This window comes from Epinephelus lanceolatus, chromosome 15, assembly GCF_041903045.1.
Source record: "Epinephelus lanceolatus isolate andai-2023 chromosome 15, ASM4190304v1, whole genome shotgun sequence".
Taxonomy (NCBI): Eukaryota; Metazoa; Chordata; class Actinopteri; order Perciformes; family Serranidae; genus Epinephelus; species Epinephelus lanceolatus.
The window spans coordinates 44,262,299-44,279,127 of record NC_135748.1 but is presented as its reverse complement, the minus strand read 5'-3'; the positions used below and the strand labels follow the sequence as shown (position 1 = coordinate 44,279,127).

At 44.2% G+C, this 16,829-nt stretch overlaps 1 protein-coding gene across 1 annotated transcript; it reads right to left on the bottom strand.

Annotated features, from left to right (window-relative positions):
• Positions 1–3,269: 3,269 nt before the first annotated feature.
• cdca4 (cell division cycle associated 4) lies at positions 3,270–16,311 on the bottom strand. The gene is made up of 2 exons (XM_033643263.2): positions 16,163–16,311; positions 3,270–6,728 (listed from the first exon to the last, which is right to left on the bottom strand). The coding sequence occupies exon 2, from the start codon at positions 6,717–6,719 to the stop codon at positions 5,793–5,795; it is 927 nt and encodes a 308-aa protein (XP_033499154.1). The 5' UTR covers positions 6,720–6,728; positions 16,163–16,311; the 3' UTR covers positions 3,270–5,792.
• Positions 16,312–16,829: the final 518 nt, after the last annotated feature.

The following is a 16,829-nucleotide window of genomic DNA, read 5'->3' as shown; positions in this document are numbered from 1 at the left end:
ACAGACAGACACACAGACAGACACACAGACAGACACACAGACAGACAGACAGACAGACACAGACAGACAGTCAGACAGACAGACAGACAGACAGACACAGACAGACAGTCAGACAGACAGAGTACTGTAGTGATGCTGTATTTCTGTATCACTGGTATATTATCTTCAGCCCTCCATCAGTCAGACTGTTTAACGTCATGGATATAGTGATGATGTCATGGATATAGTCATGATGTCATAGATATAGTCATGATGTCATAGATATAGTCATGATGTCATGGATATAGTCATGACGTCATCTACCTCAGCTTTTATGTCTCCAACTCTGGAGCTCACAGAAACCTGTCAGACTGATAAACTGTACACTGACGAAGAGGTGGAGCAGGAGGAGGAAGAGTATGGTGTTAATTTATGGTGAACTGTCCCTTTAAGGGGGCGGAGCATGCGGTACATTGTTAATAATAACTATGTGACGTCACACTGATGAGTTTTATTAACAACAGGGAGACACAGACACAACAATGTCTTTAAATGTTTCAACAAACATCAGAGTCAGAAAGTTACAGTGAGCCCCTGAACGCAGCATCTTAAAGAGACAGATGACTCAGAGAGAGGAGGAGGGGGAGGGGGGAGGGGGGTGACGTGGCGGAAGGACGGGGGAGGGAAAACACCAAATAAGGAAACGGTTCATTCAGTTTTCAGCCTCTTCCTGTTCAAGAGTTCACTGCTTCATCATCATCATCATCTTCTTCTTCTTCCTCTTCTTCTCCACACACAGACGACTTGTCAGCTCAGATGTGACTTGAGGGTCACACACAGACAACTGACAGACACACAGACACAGACAGACAGACAGACACACAGACACACAGACACAGACAGACAGACAGATAGACAGACACACAGACACAGACAGACACACAGACACACAGACAGTCACACACAGACAACATGTCAGCTCAGATGTGACTCGAGGGTCACACAGAGATGCCTGATAAAGACGTGACAGTTGGTCATACCTGACGCAGCTCTGAGGTCACACATGATGGCAGCTGTCAGAGCTGTGGTGTGTTCAAAGACAGACTGATAGTGCAGGAGTTTTTCCTGTCGACCTGCAGCTGCTCAGGTGTGTTTAGTGTGAGTTTCTAACAGCTGTTTCTGACCCTCCTGAGTCACCGTGGGGACAGACAGAAGGGACAGGACACATTCAGAGACACACACATGGTTTAAAAAGATTTAACCAAAAGGCCAGATGTTACAGCAGACTACCCAAGATACAACAACGCATAAACAAACAAACAAACAAAGGTCGTTCTGCTGAGTCACACAGGCGCCATTAAACTTTAACTTTAACGCAGAGCGGGATGCTTGCCAACATGCAGAGACGCGCCAATCTGCAGAGACGCTTCCCAACATGCAAAGACACTCGCCGACATGCAGATACTCACCGACATGCAGAGACGCTTCCCAACATGCAAAGACACTCGCCGACATGCAGACACTCACCGATCTGCAGAGACGCTTCCCAACATGCAGAAATGCTTCCCAACATGCAGACACTTCCCAATATGCAGAGACACTTCCCAACATGCAGACACTTCCCAACATGCAGACCCTTCCCAACATGCAGACGCTTCCCAACATGCAGACACTTCCCAATATGCAGAGACACTTCCCAACATGCAGACCCTTCCCAACATGCAGACACTTCCCAATATGCAGAGACACTTCCCAACATGCAGACACTTCCCAACATGCAGACCCTTCCCAACATGCAGACACTTCCCAACATGCAGACACACTTCCCAACATGCAGACACTTCCCAACATGCAGAGACACTTCCCAACATGCAGACCCTTCCCAACATGCAGAGACACTTCCCAACATGCAGACCCTTCCCAACATGCAGAGACACTTCCCAACATGCAGACACTTCCCAACATGCAGACCCTTCCCAACATGCAGAGAGACTTCCCAACATGCACACTTCCCAACATGCAGAGACACTTCCCAACATGCAGACACTTCCCAACATGCAGAGACCCTTCCCAACATGCAGACCCTTCCCAACATGCAGACACTTCCCAACATGCAGACCCTTCCCAACATGCAGAGACCCTTCCCAACATGCAAACCCTTCTCAACATGCAGAGACACTTCCCAACATGCAGAGACACTTCCCAACATGCAGACCCTTCCCAACATGCAGAGACACTTCCCAACATGCAGAGACACTTCCCAACATGCAGAGACGCTTCCCAACATGCAGACCCTTCTCAACATGCAGACCCTTCTCAACATGCAGAGACACTTCCCAACATGCAGAGACCCTTCCCAACATGCAGAGACCCTTCCCAACATGCAGAGACGCTTCCCAACATGCAGACACTCGCCGATCTGCAGAGATGCTTCCCAACATGCAGAGACGCTTCCCAACATGCACTCACCAATCTGCAGAGATGCTTCCCAACATGCAGACACTCACCGATCTGCAGACACTTCCCAACATGCAGAGACACTTCCCAACATGCAGACCCTTCCCAACATGCAGAGACACTTCCCAACATGCAGAGACACTTCCCAACATGCAGACCCTTCTCAACATGCAGACCCTTCTCAACATGCAGACCCTTCTCAACATGCAGACACTTCCCAACATGCAGAGACCCTTCCCAACATGCAGAGACGCTTCCCAACATGCAGACACTCGCCGATCTGCAGAGATGCTTCCCAACATGCAGAGACGCTTCCCAACATGCACTCACCAATCTGCAGAGATGCTTCCCAACATGCAGACACTCACCGATCTGCAGACACTTCCCAACATGCAGAGACACTTCCCAACATGCAGACCCTTCCCAACATGCAGAGACACTTCCCAACATGCAGAGACACTTCCCAACATGCAGACACTCGCCGATCTGCAGAGACACTTCCCAACATGCAGACACTTCCCAACATGCAGAGTTGCTGACTCCACCCACAGCATGACGATGACGTCACTGAGTTTACCTGTCAGACTCCAGCCTGATTCTCCAAACTGAGGATGGACATCTGCTGAAGGTAACACACTGAACACACACCTCAGACCGCCTCACTCCAAACTGTCCCACCTGTCCAGACTGTCCCACCTGTCCCTTTAGATCAGAGGTCCCTCTTCAGTCATCAGAGTCACATGATGTTACAACATGTTGTTGAACTAGTTTTCTGTCTCTTTTCGGTGGGGGGGGGGGGGGGGGGGGGGACAGTGAAAGGACATCACACGGAGGATAGTTGCACCTTTTATTATAAAAAATATTTACAAAGATGCTACAATGGTTTTGTAATTTTTCCTGGATATAAAAAATGCATACATTTTACAAGGTAATTAGTCTTTGAAGTTCTAGCTCCCATTCAGACCAGAGTGACATCCTTCAGGAGTGTTGTTGTGGTGTTACGGGATTCAGCGTGTGGTAATACTGTGTGTGTGTGTGTGTGTGTGTGTGTGTGTGTGTGTGTGTTAGCCTGAGTTTCATCTCTTCATCACCATGGTAACCAACCAGGTCTCATCTTCCACATCTTCAGGAGAAAGGCAACTGTTTGCATAAAAGGACTTAAAGGACATTAGAGTCGTCTACAATCAATCAAACACGTCTGACAGAGCTGCATAGAGACTGGAACAACCCGGTTATTAATTATTACTAATAATAAAGAGCTGAGGAGGAAACACTGCAGATTCATTTGGACAATTTGATGGGGCCTGCTGATCAATAATCAATACTATGGCATGGTGTGTACCTGGAGAGAATAAATACAATAAATAAAAACAATAAATTAGGACAGAAGTCTTCATCTGCACAGAAAGAAATATGGCTTGTTGATGCAGTAATTATTATTATTAATATTAATATTATCACCCCGGGGGTTTCTCCAAATGCTTCAGGTCATCAGGTGTGAATGTAAAGCAGGACAGAGGACAGAGGACAGAGGACACTTCCTCACAGGTGTCCGTCCTGCGTGTAAAGCTTTAGAGAATGTGAACGTGTGACGATGTCGCCGCACCCGTCAGATACCAAACCACAGGAAGACGCCGTCTCGCTCCTGTCTGGCTACATTAAAATCTTAAAAAACCACTGAGCAGGGAGGAAACATAAAAACAAGAAGAATATCAAACGATACTTGCAAAAATCCCCCCGCTGCTGTATAATGCAAAAAATATATTTGTATTTACAGGTAGGTACATTTCCATAGACTCCATCATAACTGCTCACATCTGTAGGAAAATATCTTCACTCATAGATTTCATTTACACTTTGTTCTGCGTGTGATGTAGTGTGACCATGACCAGGTGTTCCTCAGTCCATGTGACAATAAATAGAGATGGACAGACGTAAACATGGAGACAACGTAAAGAAGAATGCATCATGGGATACTAATTATCTTCGCCCTCTCACACAGTGACAGAGTTTGGGTTCAAACAACAGGGTGGGAAACTAACAGACTCGTTCACGTCACCGTCGACACTGTGACTGTTAGAAAGTCAAAGATGGAGGTCCAACACCTGCTGACACACCTGTTACACCTGGATTACTGCGTCTACATCCATTTTTTAAACACAGGAAGTCCTCTTTAAAACAGGAGATATACTTGTGTCCCACTATCGACTCTACAGCAGATCAGTGCGCCTTTTTTTGGCGTGTCATGTCAACGTCATAGACAGGTCAAAGAACAGGTAAACAGTAAACACGCTGAGACTACAGGAAAACAAATTTTACTGTGGATTCAGTCTGTCTCTCACACTCAGTGCAGATTCGTACGCATCGATGTCTGAGCGCTGCTGGGCGGAGACAGACCATATTTTGTGGTGGCGTGTCATTGCATCTCGCCGGTTAAGGGCCTAAAATTAGTGCGTTCACCCAGACGTTGTGTTTTACATTAATGACTGGAGTTAATAAATACTGATGACCACTGCAGAGTCATGTGACCCAGGAGTGAACACTGATTATAACTTTTTTCGTTACATTAAAAGGCCAGATGTTAGCAGATGTTAGCAGGTGTTGGTCAGGTGTTGTTTCAGGTGTTGGCCAGGTGTTGGTCAGGTGTTAGCAGGTGTTGGCCAGGTGTTGGTCAGGTGTTAGCAGGTGTTGGTCAGGTGTTGTTTCAGGTGTTGGTCAGGTGTTAGCAGGTGTTGGTCAGGTGTTGTTTCAGGTGTTGGTCAGGTGTTAGCAGGTGTTGGTCAGGTGTTGTTTCAGGTGTTGGTCAGGTGTTAGCAGATGTTAGCAGGTGTTGGTCAGGTGTTGTTTCAGGTGTTGGTCAGGTGTTGGTCAGGTGTTAGCAGATGTTAGCAGGTGTTGGTCAGGTGTTAGCAGATGTTAGCAGGTGTTGGTCAGGTGTTAGCAGGTGTTGTTTCAGGTGTTGGTCAGGTGTTGGTCAGGTGTTAGCAGATGTTAGCAGATGTTAGCAGGTGTTGGTCAGGTGTTAGCAGGTGTTGTTTCAGGTGTTGGTCAGGTGTTAGCAGATATTATCAGGTGTTGGTCAGGTGTTAGCAGGTGTTGTTTCAGGTGTTGTTTCAGGTGTTGGTCAGATGTTGGTGTGCTCTCTGTGCAGTGGAAAAGGGGCTACAGTTGGAGCAGGTTAACTCCGCCTCTAACAGCCGGTCCTAAAACGTGTCTCGCCGTCAGTTTCCCACCCTGTGTCAAACCTCCACCCGTCTCAGTGTGTAACAACAGCACATACAGAACATGCACACATGTACTGTGCATAGTCTGAAGAGTCTGAGGGGTCAGCGCGGGCCGCAGGACCGTCCCGGCTCTCAGGAGCCAACTATGATCTCCATGATGTGGTCCAGTTCGTTCAGGTCCGACCTGCAGCTGGAGCTGGAGCTGAGCGCCGTGGGCCCGTGAGACGAAAGGCTCTCCAGCAGGTCGTATGGCCCCATCTTGGGGGCACTCTGCATACCTGTCAGCACCGTATCCAGGTCATAGTAGGACGGGTCCACGTCTGAAAACAGTTCGTCCAGCGCTGGGTCAGGGGGCGGAGCTGGGTGCTTGATCTCAAAGGTCCCAAAAACCTGCTCCCCTGTCCTGGAGTCTGCACTCAGGTGGTCCTGCTCTCCGTCCTCTCCCTCGGACACACACTCCTCGCTGTCCTCCTCCTCGTCCTCCTCGCACTCACCGTCCTCCTCTTCCTCCTCCCAGCAGGGCCCCATGCCAAATGGTCCTGCCAGATAAGAGGACGAGGACAGCTGGGGGGAGACGGGCGAAAGAGTGGACATGGTGACCTCCGTCTCCACATCTCCCTCCATCACCACCTCCTCAGCGTGGTAGCCTTCCTCCAGGCCAACCACCGAGAAAGGCTTTGGGCTCTGCCCGGCCTGCGCCGCCGCATCTGTCTGCCGACACAGCACCTCTGTGGCCACCAGGCGGTCTGCAGGACACTGGGCGGCCGCCAGAGCCTGGGTCATGATCTGCCAGGTGCCGTCCTGGGTCATCTCCTCCTGGATCTGCCGCACCGTGTTGGCAATGAGCACCGAGCGGCACAGGTTGGGCTCCACCAGCATGTGGCACAGCTGCAGCTTGATGAGCGACATGTCAAGCAGCGACTGCCGCTGAAGGCTGTAAGAGGACGTCAGCGTCCGAGCCGCCGCCGCCGCAGCTGAAGCCGCCGGGATCTGGTCGCCACTGGAGACTGGCTCCTCCCCGGAGTCGGAGAACTTGCGCTTGGTGCCCTTCGGGAACATGTTGTGTCTCTGTGATGATGGCGAGGAGACAGAAAGTCAGTCAGACATCCGACAGGGCGTTAATCACACTGACACTGAACGCATACACAAACATTACACACAACCTACACTTCTGAACCTCATTAGCATAGTGACCTTAAGGTTAGGATGATGTCAGAGTGTGATGTCATGAGACAGGAGGGAGCTACGATCTGCTCGACAGCAGCTGTGACTCTATAAAATTAACCTCTACAGGAAACAGGAAGTAGGTTGTTTTACTCTTACAGTTTGCTCTACCTTTCCTGTTGAGAAGCACAAAGCAACGCAGCTTGGCCCCGCCCACAACGCTTCAAGTCCTTTAGTACAACGACGTGCGTTTGTTCAGGAGTGTTTCTGCCCATGTCAGACTCCTGCTGGGCGGGACAAGCACGCTGTCACAGACCGTCAAGCATCCCAAAATAACACGCAGAGTGACAGCAAATACACACTCTGTTACATCAGCAGATCAGGTTTCTAAACACACACACACACACACACACACACACACACACAAAACCAGTTCAACAAGATTTACACTTTCTCTTCACAGCGGGGGGGGGGGGGGGGGTCAACTTCCTGATTACACAGCGAACAAACACTCCTCCTGCCAACAGACAAGTTCCTCCAACTCCCAGAAATCATCTGCAAACTAGAGGTCAGAGGTCAGTTCACACACACATCTGTCTCCCTGAAGGACAACATGAGAGAAAACACACGGCACAGTCAGGAGACCACAGGTGACACACAGGTACAGTGACATATCTCTGAACACCTTATGTCTGAGCATTATGGGGTTAACTCTGATCTCTACAGATTAATATTAGCTTTCTTTATTTTCTTTAATGTAATACAGACTGAGATCAGACAGACACGTATGAGTCATCTGTAACAGACAGACAGGTATGAGTCATCTGTAACAGACAGACAGGTATGAGTCATCTGTAACAGACCGACAGGTATGATACACCTGTAACAGACAGACCGGTACGAGTCATCTGTAACAGACCAACAAATATGATACACCTGTAACAGACAGACAGGTATAAGTCACCTGTAACAGACAGACAGGTATAAGTTACCTGTAACAGACAGACAGGTATAAGTTACCTGTAACAGACAGACAGGTATAAGTCACCTGTAACAGACCGACAGGTATGATACACCTGTAACAGACAGACAGGTATGATACACCTGTAACAGACCGACAAATATGATACACCTGTAACAGACAGACAGGTATGATACACCTGTAACAGACCGACAAATATGATACACCTGTAACAGACAGACAGGTATGATACACCTGTAACAAACCGACAAATATGATACACCTGTAACAGACCGACAGGTATGAGTCATCTGTAACAGACCGACAGGTATGAGTCATCTGTAACAGACCGACAGGTATGATACACCTGTAACAGACAGGCAGGTATGATACACCTACAGAATATAATAATAACCCTGTCACAGGACCCACTGTGACAGGGTTATTATATATTCACAGGACACACTGTGACAGGGTTATTATATATTCACAGGACGCACTGTGACAGGGTTATTATATATTCACAGGACGCACTGTGACAGGGTTATTATATTCACAGGACGCACTGTGACAGGGTTATTATATATTCACAGGACACACTGTGACAGGGTTATTATATTCACAGGACGCACTGTGACAGGGTTATTATATTCACAGGACGCACTGTGACAGGGTTATTATATATTCACAGGACACACTGTGACAGGGTTATTATATATTCACAGGACACACTGTGACAGGGTTATTATATTCACAGGAGGCACTGTGACAGGGTTATTATATATTCACAGGACACACTGTGACAGGGTTATTATATATTCACAGGACACACTGTGACAGGGTTATTATATATTCACAGGACACACTGTGACAGGGTTATTATATTCACAGGACGCACTGTGACAGGGTTATTATATATTCACAGGACGCACTGTGACAGGGTTATTATATTCACAGGAGGCACTGTGACAGGGTTATTATATATTCACAGGACACACTGTGACAGGGTTATTATATATTCACAGGACACACTGTGACAGGGTTATTATATATTCACAGGACACACTGTGACAGGGTTATTATATTCACAGGACGCACTGTGACAGGGTTATTATATATTCACAGGACGCACTGTGACAGGGTTATTATATATTCACAGGATGCACTGTGACAGGGTTATTATATTCACAGGACGCACTGTGACAGGGTTATTATATATTCACAGGACACACTGTGACAGGGTTATTATATATTCACAGGACGCACTGTGACAGGGTTATTATATATTCACAGGACGCACTGTGACAGGGTTATTATATTCACAGGAGGCACTGTGACAGGGTTATTATATATTCACAGGACGCACTGTGACAGGGTTATTATATATTCACAGGACGCACTGTGACAGGGTTATTTTATATTCACAGGACACACTGTGACAGGGTTATTATATATTCACAGGACACACTGTGACAGGATTATTATATTCATAGGACGCACTGTGACAGGGTTATTATATATTCACAGGACACACTGTGACAGGGTTATTATATTCACAGGACGCACTGTGACAGGGTTATTATATATTCACAGGACGCACTGTGACAGGGTTATTATATATTCACAGGACGCACTGTGACAGGGTTATTATATTCACAGGACGCACTGTGACAGGGTTATTATATATTCACAGGACACACTGTGACAGGGTTATTATATTCACAGGACGCACTGTGACAGGGTTATTATATATTCACAGGACACACTGTGACAGGGTTATTAAATATTCACAGGACACACTGTGACAGGGTTATTATATTCACAGGAGGCACTGTGACAGGGTTATTATATATTCACAGGACACACTGTGACAGGGTTATTATATATTCACAGGACACACTGTGACAGGGTTATTATATATTCACAGGACACACTGTGACAGGGTTATTATATTCACAGGACGCACTGTGACAGGGTTATTATATATTCACAGGACGCACTGTGACAGGGTTATTATATTCACAGGAGGCACTGTGACAGGGTTATTATATATTCACAGGACACACTGTGACAGGGTTATTATATATTCACAGGACACACTGTGACAGGGTTATTATATATTCACAGGACACACTGTGACAGGGTTATTATATTCACAGGACGCACTGTGACAGGGTTATTATATATTCACAGGACGCACTGTGACAGGGTTATTATATATTCACAGGATGCACTGTGACAGGGTTATTATATTCACAGGACGCACTGTGACAGGGTTATTATATATTCACAGGACACACTGTGACAGGGTTATTATATATTCACAGGACGCACTGTGACAGGGTTATTATATATTCACAGGACGCACTGTGACAGGGTTATTATATTCACAGGAGGCACTGTGACAGGGTTATTATATATTCACAGGACGCACTGTGACAGGGTTATTATATATTCACAGGACGCACTGTGACAGGGTTATTTTATATTCACAGGACACACTGTGACAGGGTTATTATATATTCACAGGACACACTGTGACAGGATTATTATATTCATAGGACGCACTGTGACAGGGTTATTATATATTCACAGGACACACTGTGACAGGGTTATTATATTCACAGGACGCACTGTGACAGGGTTATTATATATTCACAGGACGCACTGTGACAGGGTTTTTATATTCACAGGACACACTGTGACAGGGTTATTATATATTCACAGGACACACTGTGACAGGGTTAATATATATTCACAGGACGCACTGTGACAGGGTTATTATATTCACAGGACGCACTGTGACAGGGTTATTATATATTCACAGGACGCACTGTGACAGGGTTATTATATATTCACAGGACGCACTGTGACAGGGTTATTATATATTCACAGGACGCACTGTGACAGGGTTATTATATATTCACAGGACGCACTGTGACAGGGTTATTATATTCACAGGACGCACTGTGACAGGGTTATTATATATTCACAGGACGCACTGTGACAGGGTTATTATATTCACAGGACACACTGTGACAGGGTTATTATATATTCACAGGACACACTGTGACAGGGTTATTATATATTCACAGGACGCACTGTGACAGGGTTATTATATATTCACAGGACGCACTGTGACAGGGTTATTATATATTCACAGGACGCACTGTGACAGGGTTATTATATATTCACAGGACGCACTGTGACAGGGTTATTATATTCACAGGACGCACTGTGACAGGGTTATTATATATTCACAGGACGCACTGTGACAGGGTTATTATATATTCACAGGACGCACTGTGACAGGGTTATTATATTCACAGGACGCACTGTGACAGGGTTATTATATTCACAGGAGGCACTGTGACACGGTTATTATATATTCACAGGACGCACTGTGACAGGGTTATTATATTCACAGGACACACTGTGACAGGGTTATTATATATTCACAGGACACACTGTGACAGGGTTATTATATTCACAGGACGCACTGTGACAGGGTTATTATATATTCACAGGACACACTGTGACAGGGTTATTATATATTCACAGGACGCACTGTGACAGGGTTATTATTATATTCTGTAGGTGTATCATACCTGCCTGTCTGTTACAGGTGTATCATATCAGTAACAGACAGACAGGTATGATACACCTGTAACAGACAGGTGTATCATATCAGTAACAGACAGACAGGTATGATACACCTGTAACAGACAGGTGTATCATATCAGTAACAGACAGGCAGGTATGATACACCTACAGAATATAATAATAACTCTGTCACAGTGCGTCCTGTGAATATATAATAACCCTGTCACAGTGCGTCCTGTGAATATATAATAATCCTGTCACAGTGTGTCCTGTGAATATAATAACCCTGTCACAGTGCGTCCTGTGAATATATAATAACCCTGTCACAGTGCGTCCTGTGAATATATAATAACCCTGTCACAGTGCATCCTGTGAATATATAATAACCCTGTCACAGTGCGTCCTGTGAATATAATAACCCTGTCACAGTGCGTCCTGTGAATATAATAACCCTGCCACAGTGCGTCCTGTGAATATATAATAACCCTGTCACAGTGCGTCCTGTGAATATATAATAACCCTGTCACAGTGCGTCCTGTGAATATATAATAACCCTGTCACAGTGCGTCCTGTGAATATATAATAACCCTGTCACAGTGTGTCCTGTGAATATAATAACCCTGTCACAGTGCGTCCTGTGAATATAATAACCCTGTCACAGTGTGTCCTGTGAATATAATAACCCTGTCACAGTGCGTCCTGTGAATATAATAACCCTGTCACAGTGCGTCCTGTGAACATATAATAACCCTGTCACAGTGTGTCCTGTGAATATAATAACCCTGTCACAGTGCGTCCTGTGAATATAATAACCCTGTCACAGTGCGTCCTGTGAATATATAATAGCCCTGTCACAGTGTGTCCTGTGAATATATAATAGCCCTGTCACAGTGTGTCCTGTGAATATATAATAACCCTGTCACAGTGTGTCCTGTGAATATATAATAGCCCTGTCACAGTGTGTCCTGTGAATATATAATAACCCTGTCACAGTGCGTCCTGTGAATATATAATAGCCCTGTCACAGTGTGTCCTGTGAATATATAATAGCCCTGTCACAGTGTGTCCTGTGAATATATAATAGCCCTGTCACAGTGTGTCCTGTGAATATATAATAACCCTGTCACAGTGCGTCCTGTGAATATAATAACCCTGTCACAGTGCATCCTGTGAATATATAATAACCCTGTCACAGTGCGTCCTGTGAATATAATAACCCTGTCACAGTGCGTCCTGTGAATATATAATAACCCTGTCACAGTGCGTCCTGTGAATATATAATAACCCTGTCACAGTGCATCCTGTGAATATATAATAACCCTGTCACAGTGCATCCTGTGAATATAATAACCCTGTCACAGTGCGTCCTGTGAATATAATAACCCTGTCACAGTGCGTCCTGTGAATATATAATAACCCTGTCACAGTGCGTCCTGTGAATATATAATAACCCTGTCACAGTGCGTCCTGTGAATATATAATAACCCTGTCACAGTGCGTCCTGTGAATATATAATAACCCTGTCACAGTGTGTCCTGTGAATATAATAACCCTGTCACAGTGCGTCCTGTGAATATAATAACCCTGTCACAGTGTGTCCTGTGAATATAATAACCCTGTCACAGTGCGTCCTGTGAATATAATAACCCTGTCACAGTGCGTCCTGTGAACATATAATAACCCTGTCACAGTGTGTCCTGTGAATATAATAACCCTGTCACAGTGCGTCCTGTGAATATAATAACCCTGTCACAGTGCGTCCTGTGAATATATAATAGCCCTGTCACAGTGTGTCCTGTGAATATATAATAGCCCTGTCACAGTGTGTCCTGTGAATATATAATAACCCTGTCACAGTGTGTCCTGTGAATATATAATAGCCCTGTCACAGTGTGTCCTGTGAATATATAATAACCCTGTCACAGTGCGTCCTGTGAATATATAATAGCCCTGTCACAGTGTGTCCTGTGAATATATAATAGCCCTGTCACAGTGTGTCCTGTGAATATATAATAGCCCTGTCACAGTGTGTCCTGTGAATATATAATAACCCTGTCACAGTGCGTCCTGTGAATATAATAACCCTGTCACAGTGCATCCTGTGAATATATAATAACCCTGTCACAGTGCGTCCTGTGAATATAATAACCCTGTCACAGTGCGTCCTGTGAATATATAATAACCCTGTCACAGTGCGTCCTGTGAATATATAATAACCCTGTCACAGTGCATCCTGTGAATATATAATAACCCTGTCACAGTGCATCCTGTGAATATAATAACCCTGTCACAGTGCGTCCTGTGAATATAATAACCCTGTCACAGTGCGTCCTGTGAATATATAATAACCCTGTCACAGTGCGTCCTGTGAATATATAATAACCCTGTCACAGTGCGTCCTGTGAATATATAATAACCCTGTCACAGTGCGTCCTGTGAATATAATAACCCTGTCACAGTGCGTCCTGTGAATATAATAACCCTGTCACAGTGTGTCCTGTGAATATAATAACCCTGTCACAGTGCGTCCTGTGAATATAATAACCCTGTCACAGTGCGTCCTGTGAATATAATAACTCTGTCACAGTGCGTCCTGTGAATATAATAACCCTGTCACAGTGTGTCCTGTGAATATATAATAACCCTGTCACAGTGCGTCCTGTGAATATATAATAACCCTGTCACAGTGCGTCCTGTGAATATATAATAACCCTGTCACAGTGTGTCCTGTGAATATAATAACCCTGTCACAGTGCGTCCTGTGAATATAATAACCCTGTCACAGTGCGTCCTGTGAATATATAATAGCCCTGTCACAGTGTGTCCTGTGAATATATAATAACCCTGTCACAGTGTGTCCTGTGAATATAATAACCCTGTCACAGTGCGTCCTGTGAATATATAATAGCCCTGTCACAGTGTGTCCTGTGAATATATAATAGCCCTGTCACAGTGTGTCCTGTGAATATATAATAACCCTGTCACAGTGCTTCATGTGTTCATCAGACTGTGTTTATATTTTCAATAATAAAGTCAGACACAGTTCACAAACTGACGGACATGTTCACATCGACACCTTCATGGACTGAATAATAAAATCAGAATATTTAAACCTAAACTCTGATTCTTTAAACATGAGACCGGCTCACTGTGTCAGTTACAGTAGGGTTAATCAGTAAATATAGATATCTGAAGCTGTTAATAATCACACCACTCACACTTTAACATGTCAGTTATTATTTAGTTCTTATTTATTACCTGTCTGTCTCCTCTGCTGAGGATCAATAAAGTTTACTTGATCTGACTAGGACCTGTTCAGATGTTTCACTGAGCTGACTGAGACCTGCATCATAATTAATTATTTAAACCTGTTTGTTATAATGTTCTTATTAAAAGAGGCGTTAACAGTAGATTTAGTCACAGGACCTAACACGAAAATGCTCTCTCACTCACACACACACACAGTGTTTTAAAACTTGTCTGACAGATCTGAACAGGAAGTGATTCATCGAGAGGAGAAAAAACACCCCGTTAAAATTATATACTGCTGGAGAGACAGAGTAAGTATTAACTAGTCTAACAAAATATGTACGTAAATGATTACAATTTTATATATGTACATATGTTTACAATATTATATATGTAAATATGTTTACAATATTATATATGTACATATGTTTACAATATTATATATGTACATATGTTTACAATATTATATATGTAAATATGTTTACAATATTATATATGTACATATGTTTACAATATTATATATGTACATATGTTTACAATATTACATATGTACATATGTTTACAATATTACATATGTACATATGTTTACAACATTAAATATATACATATATATATATATATATATATATATATATATATATATATATATATATATAATAAACATATATGTTTACAACATTAAATATATACATATATATATATAATAAACATATATGTTTACAACATTATATAGTTACATATATGTAATGCAGCCTCACTCTTTATATCTGTAAATATCCGTATCTTCAGAGAGGGTCATGATATTAAATATGATGCCTGTGTTACCTGTGATAAGTTAAGAACAATCCCTAAAGTGTACCTGGCGTTATTATGGCTGAAGCCAAACAAAATGCAGCCTCGCTTTACGTCAATGGCTCTTTTCTTTGGGCCCATCCCCCACCGCTCAGAGGAAACCAACACTTTCTCGGCCCACCGTCTCAAACTAACCCAACAAACACTCTCAAACCGCGGCGGTGTTGTTCATAAACGTTTCCCCGTCATTACCGGGACGCTCCCGGTACCGACCGCCGGTGCAGAGCCGGTGAAACGAGCGGTTAAGGGCTGTTGGCCGTGACTGCCGCATGCTTTGTCTTTTCAGCATCACATCTTCACAGCGACAATGAGGCCATTTTGCGCTAGAAGCTAACAGCTAGCCGGCTAACTGTTAGCTTCTACCGTCTGAGTGAACGGGCTGAAGCTAAGCTAACTGTGCTAACACGTTGGGTTAAACTGTAAAATAATATTAATAAATATAATTATAACGGTGTGTGGATGTTTACAGAGCTCTGCCTCTGCCTCCTCTCGTTTACTGTCTACAACTGGATGCTTTAACAAGCTAATTAGCCCGAGCGCCCACCCCCACATCCTCCGCGGTCCTTCCTCCTTTTCTGCCCAAAAACAAGAGTTTATCTCTCCGCTCAGAAGTTCCGTTAAAACACCGCCCGGTGACCGGAGCCTGTGCTCTCAGGCCCGGGACGTGACTCACCTCGTGTCCGTGTTATTTTACTCCTGTTTCGGTCATAGGATCGACGGCAGGAGGAGCGGAGATCAGCCTCAGATGAGATCATTCATGCCACGGCTTCAAAAACTGAACCAGCTCCGTCTGTGTGTGTGTGTGTGTGTGTGTGTGTGTGTGTGCGCGTGCTGCTGCTGCGGAGCGGGGGGGGGGGGGGGGGGGGGGGGGGGGGGGGGGCAGAGGGGGAGGAGCTTAATAGACCACAGATAGTCTCAAATATAAACAGTCACAGTTTATTAAATATTTTGATCACTTTAATTATCAATGAAAAAAACAGTCAGTCTGATGTTATGGACAATTACACAGGTATAAATAAGAAATCAACTGTTGCACGGTGTTAACATCACGATATAAAATGTTTCAACACTATAGAAGTCGTGAGGACGTAAAGAATATATGAGTTATTTTCTAAGAGGAGACTTTTGACAAACTTTCATTGACAAAATGTTTCAAACAAACAAACAAACTTCGTCTTTAACGTCAACTTCATCATTTTCTTCTTCTAGATGTTTTAAATCTTTGCTTTTTTATATAGTTCATTCCCACCATACTCTTTGCTGTTGCTACAGACAGACAAAAACATATTGGGTGATAACTTAAAGACAGAGTCATGATTTTCAAACTGACAGACACGTAT

What these genes read in the sequence shown, in the direction of transcription:
- cdca4 (XM_033643263.2), bottom strand. Translation starts at nt 6,719, where the DNA reads ATGTTCCCGAAGGGCACCAAGCGCAAGTTCTCCGACTCCGGGGAGGAG.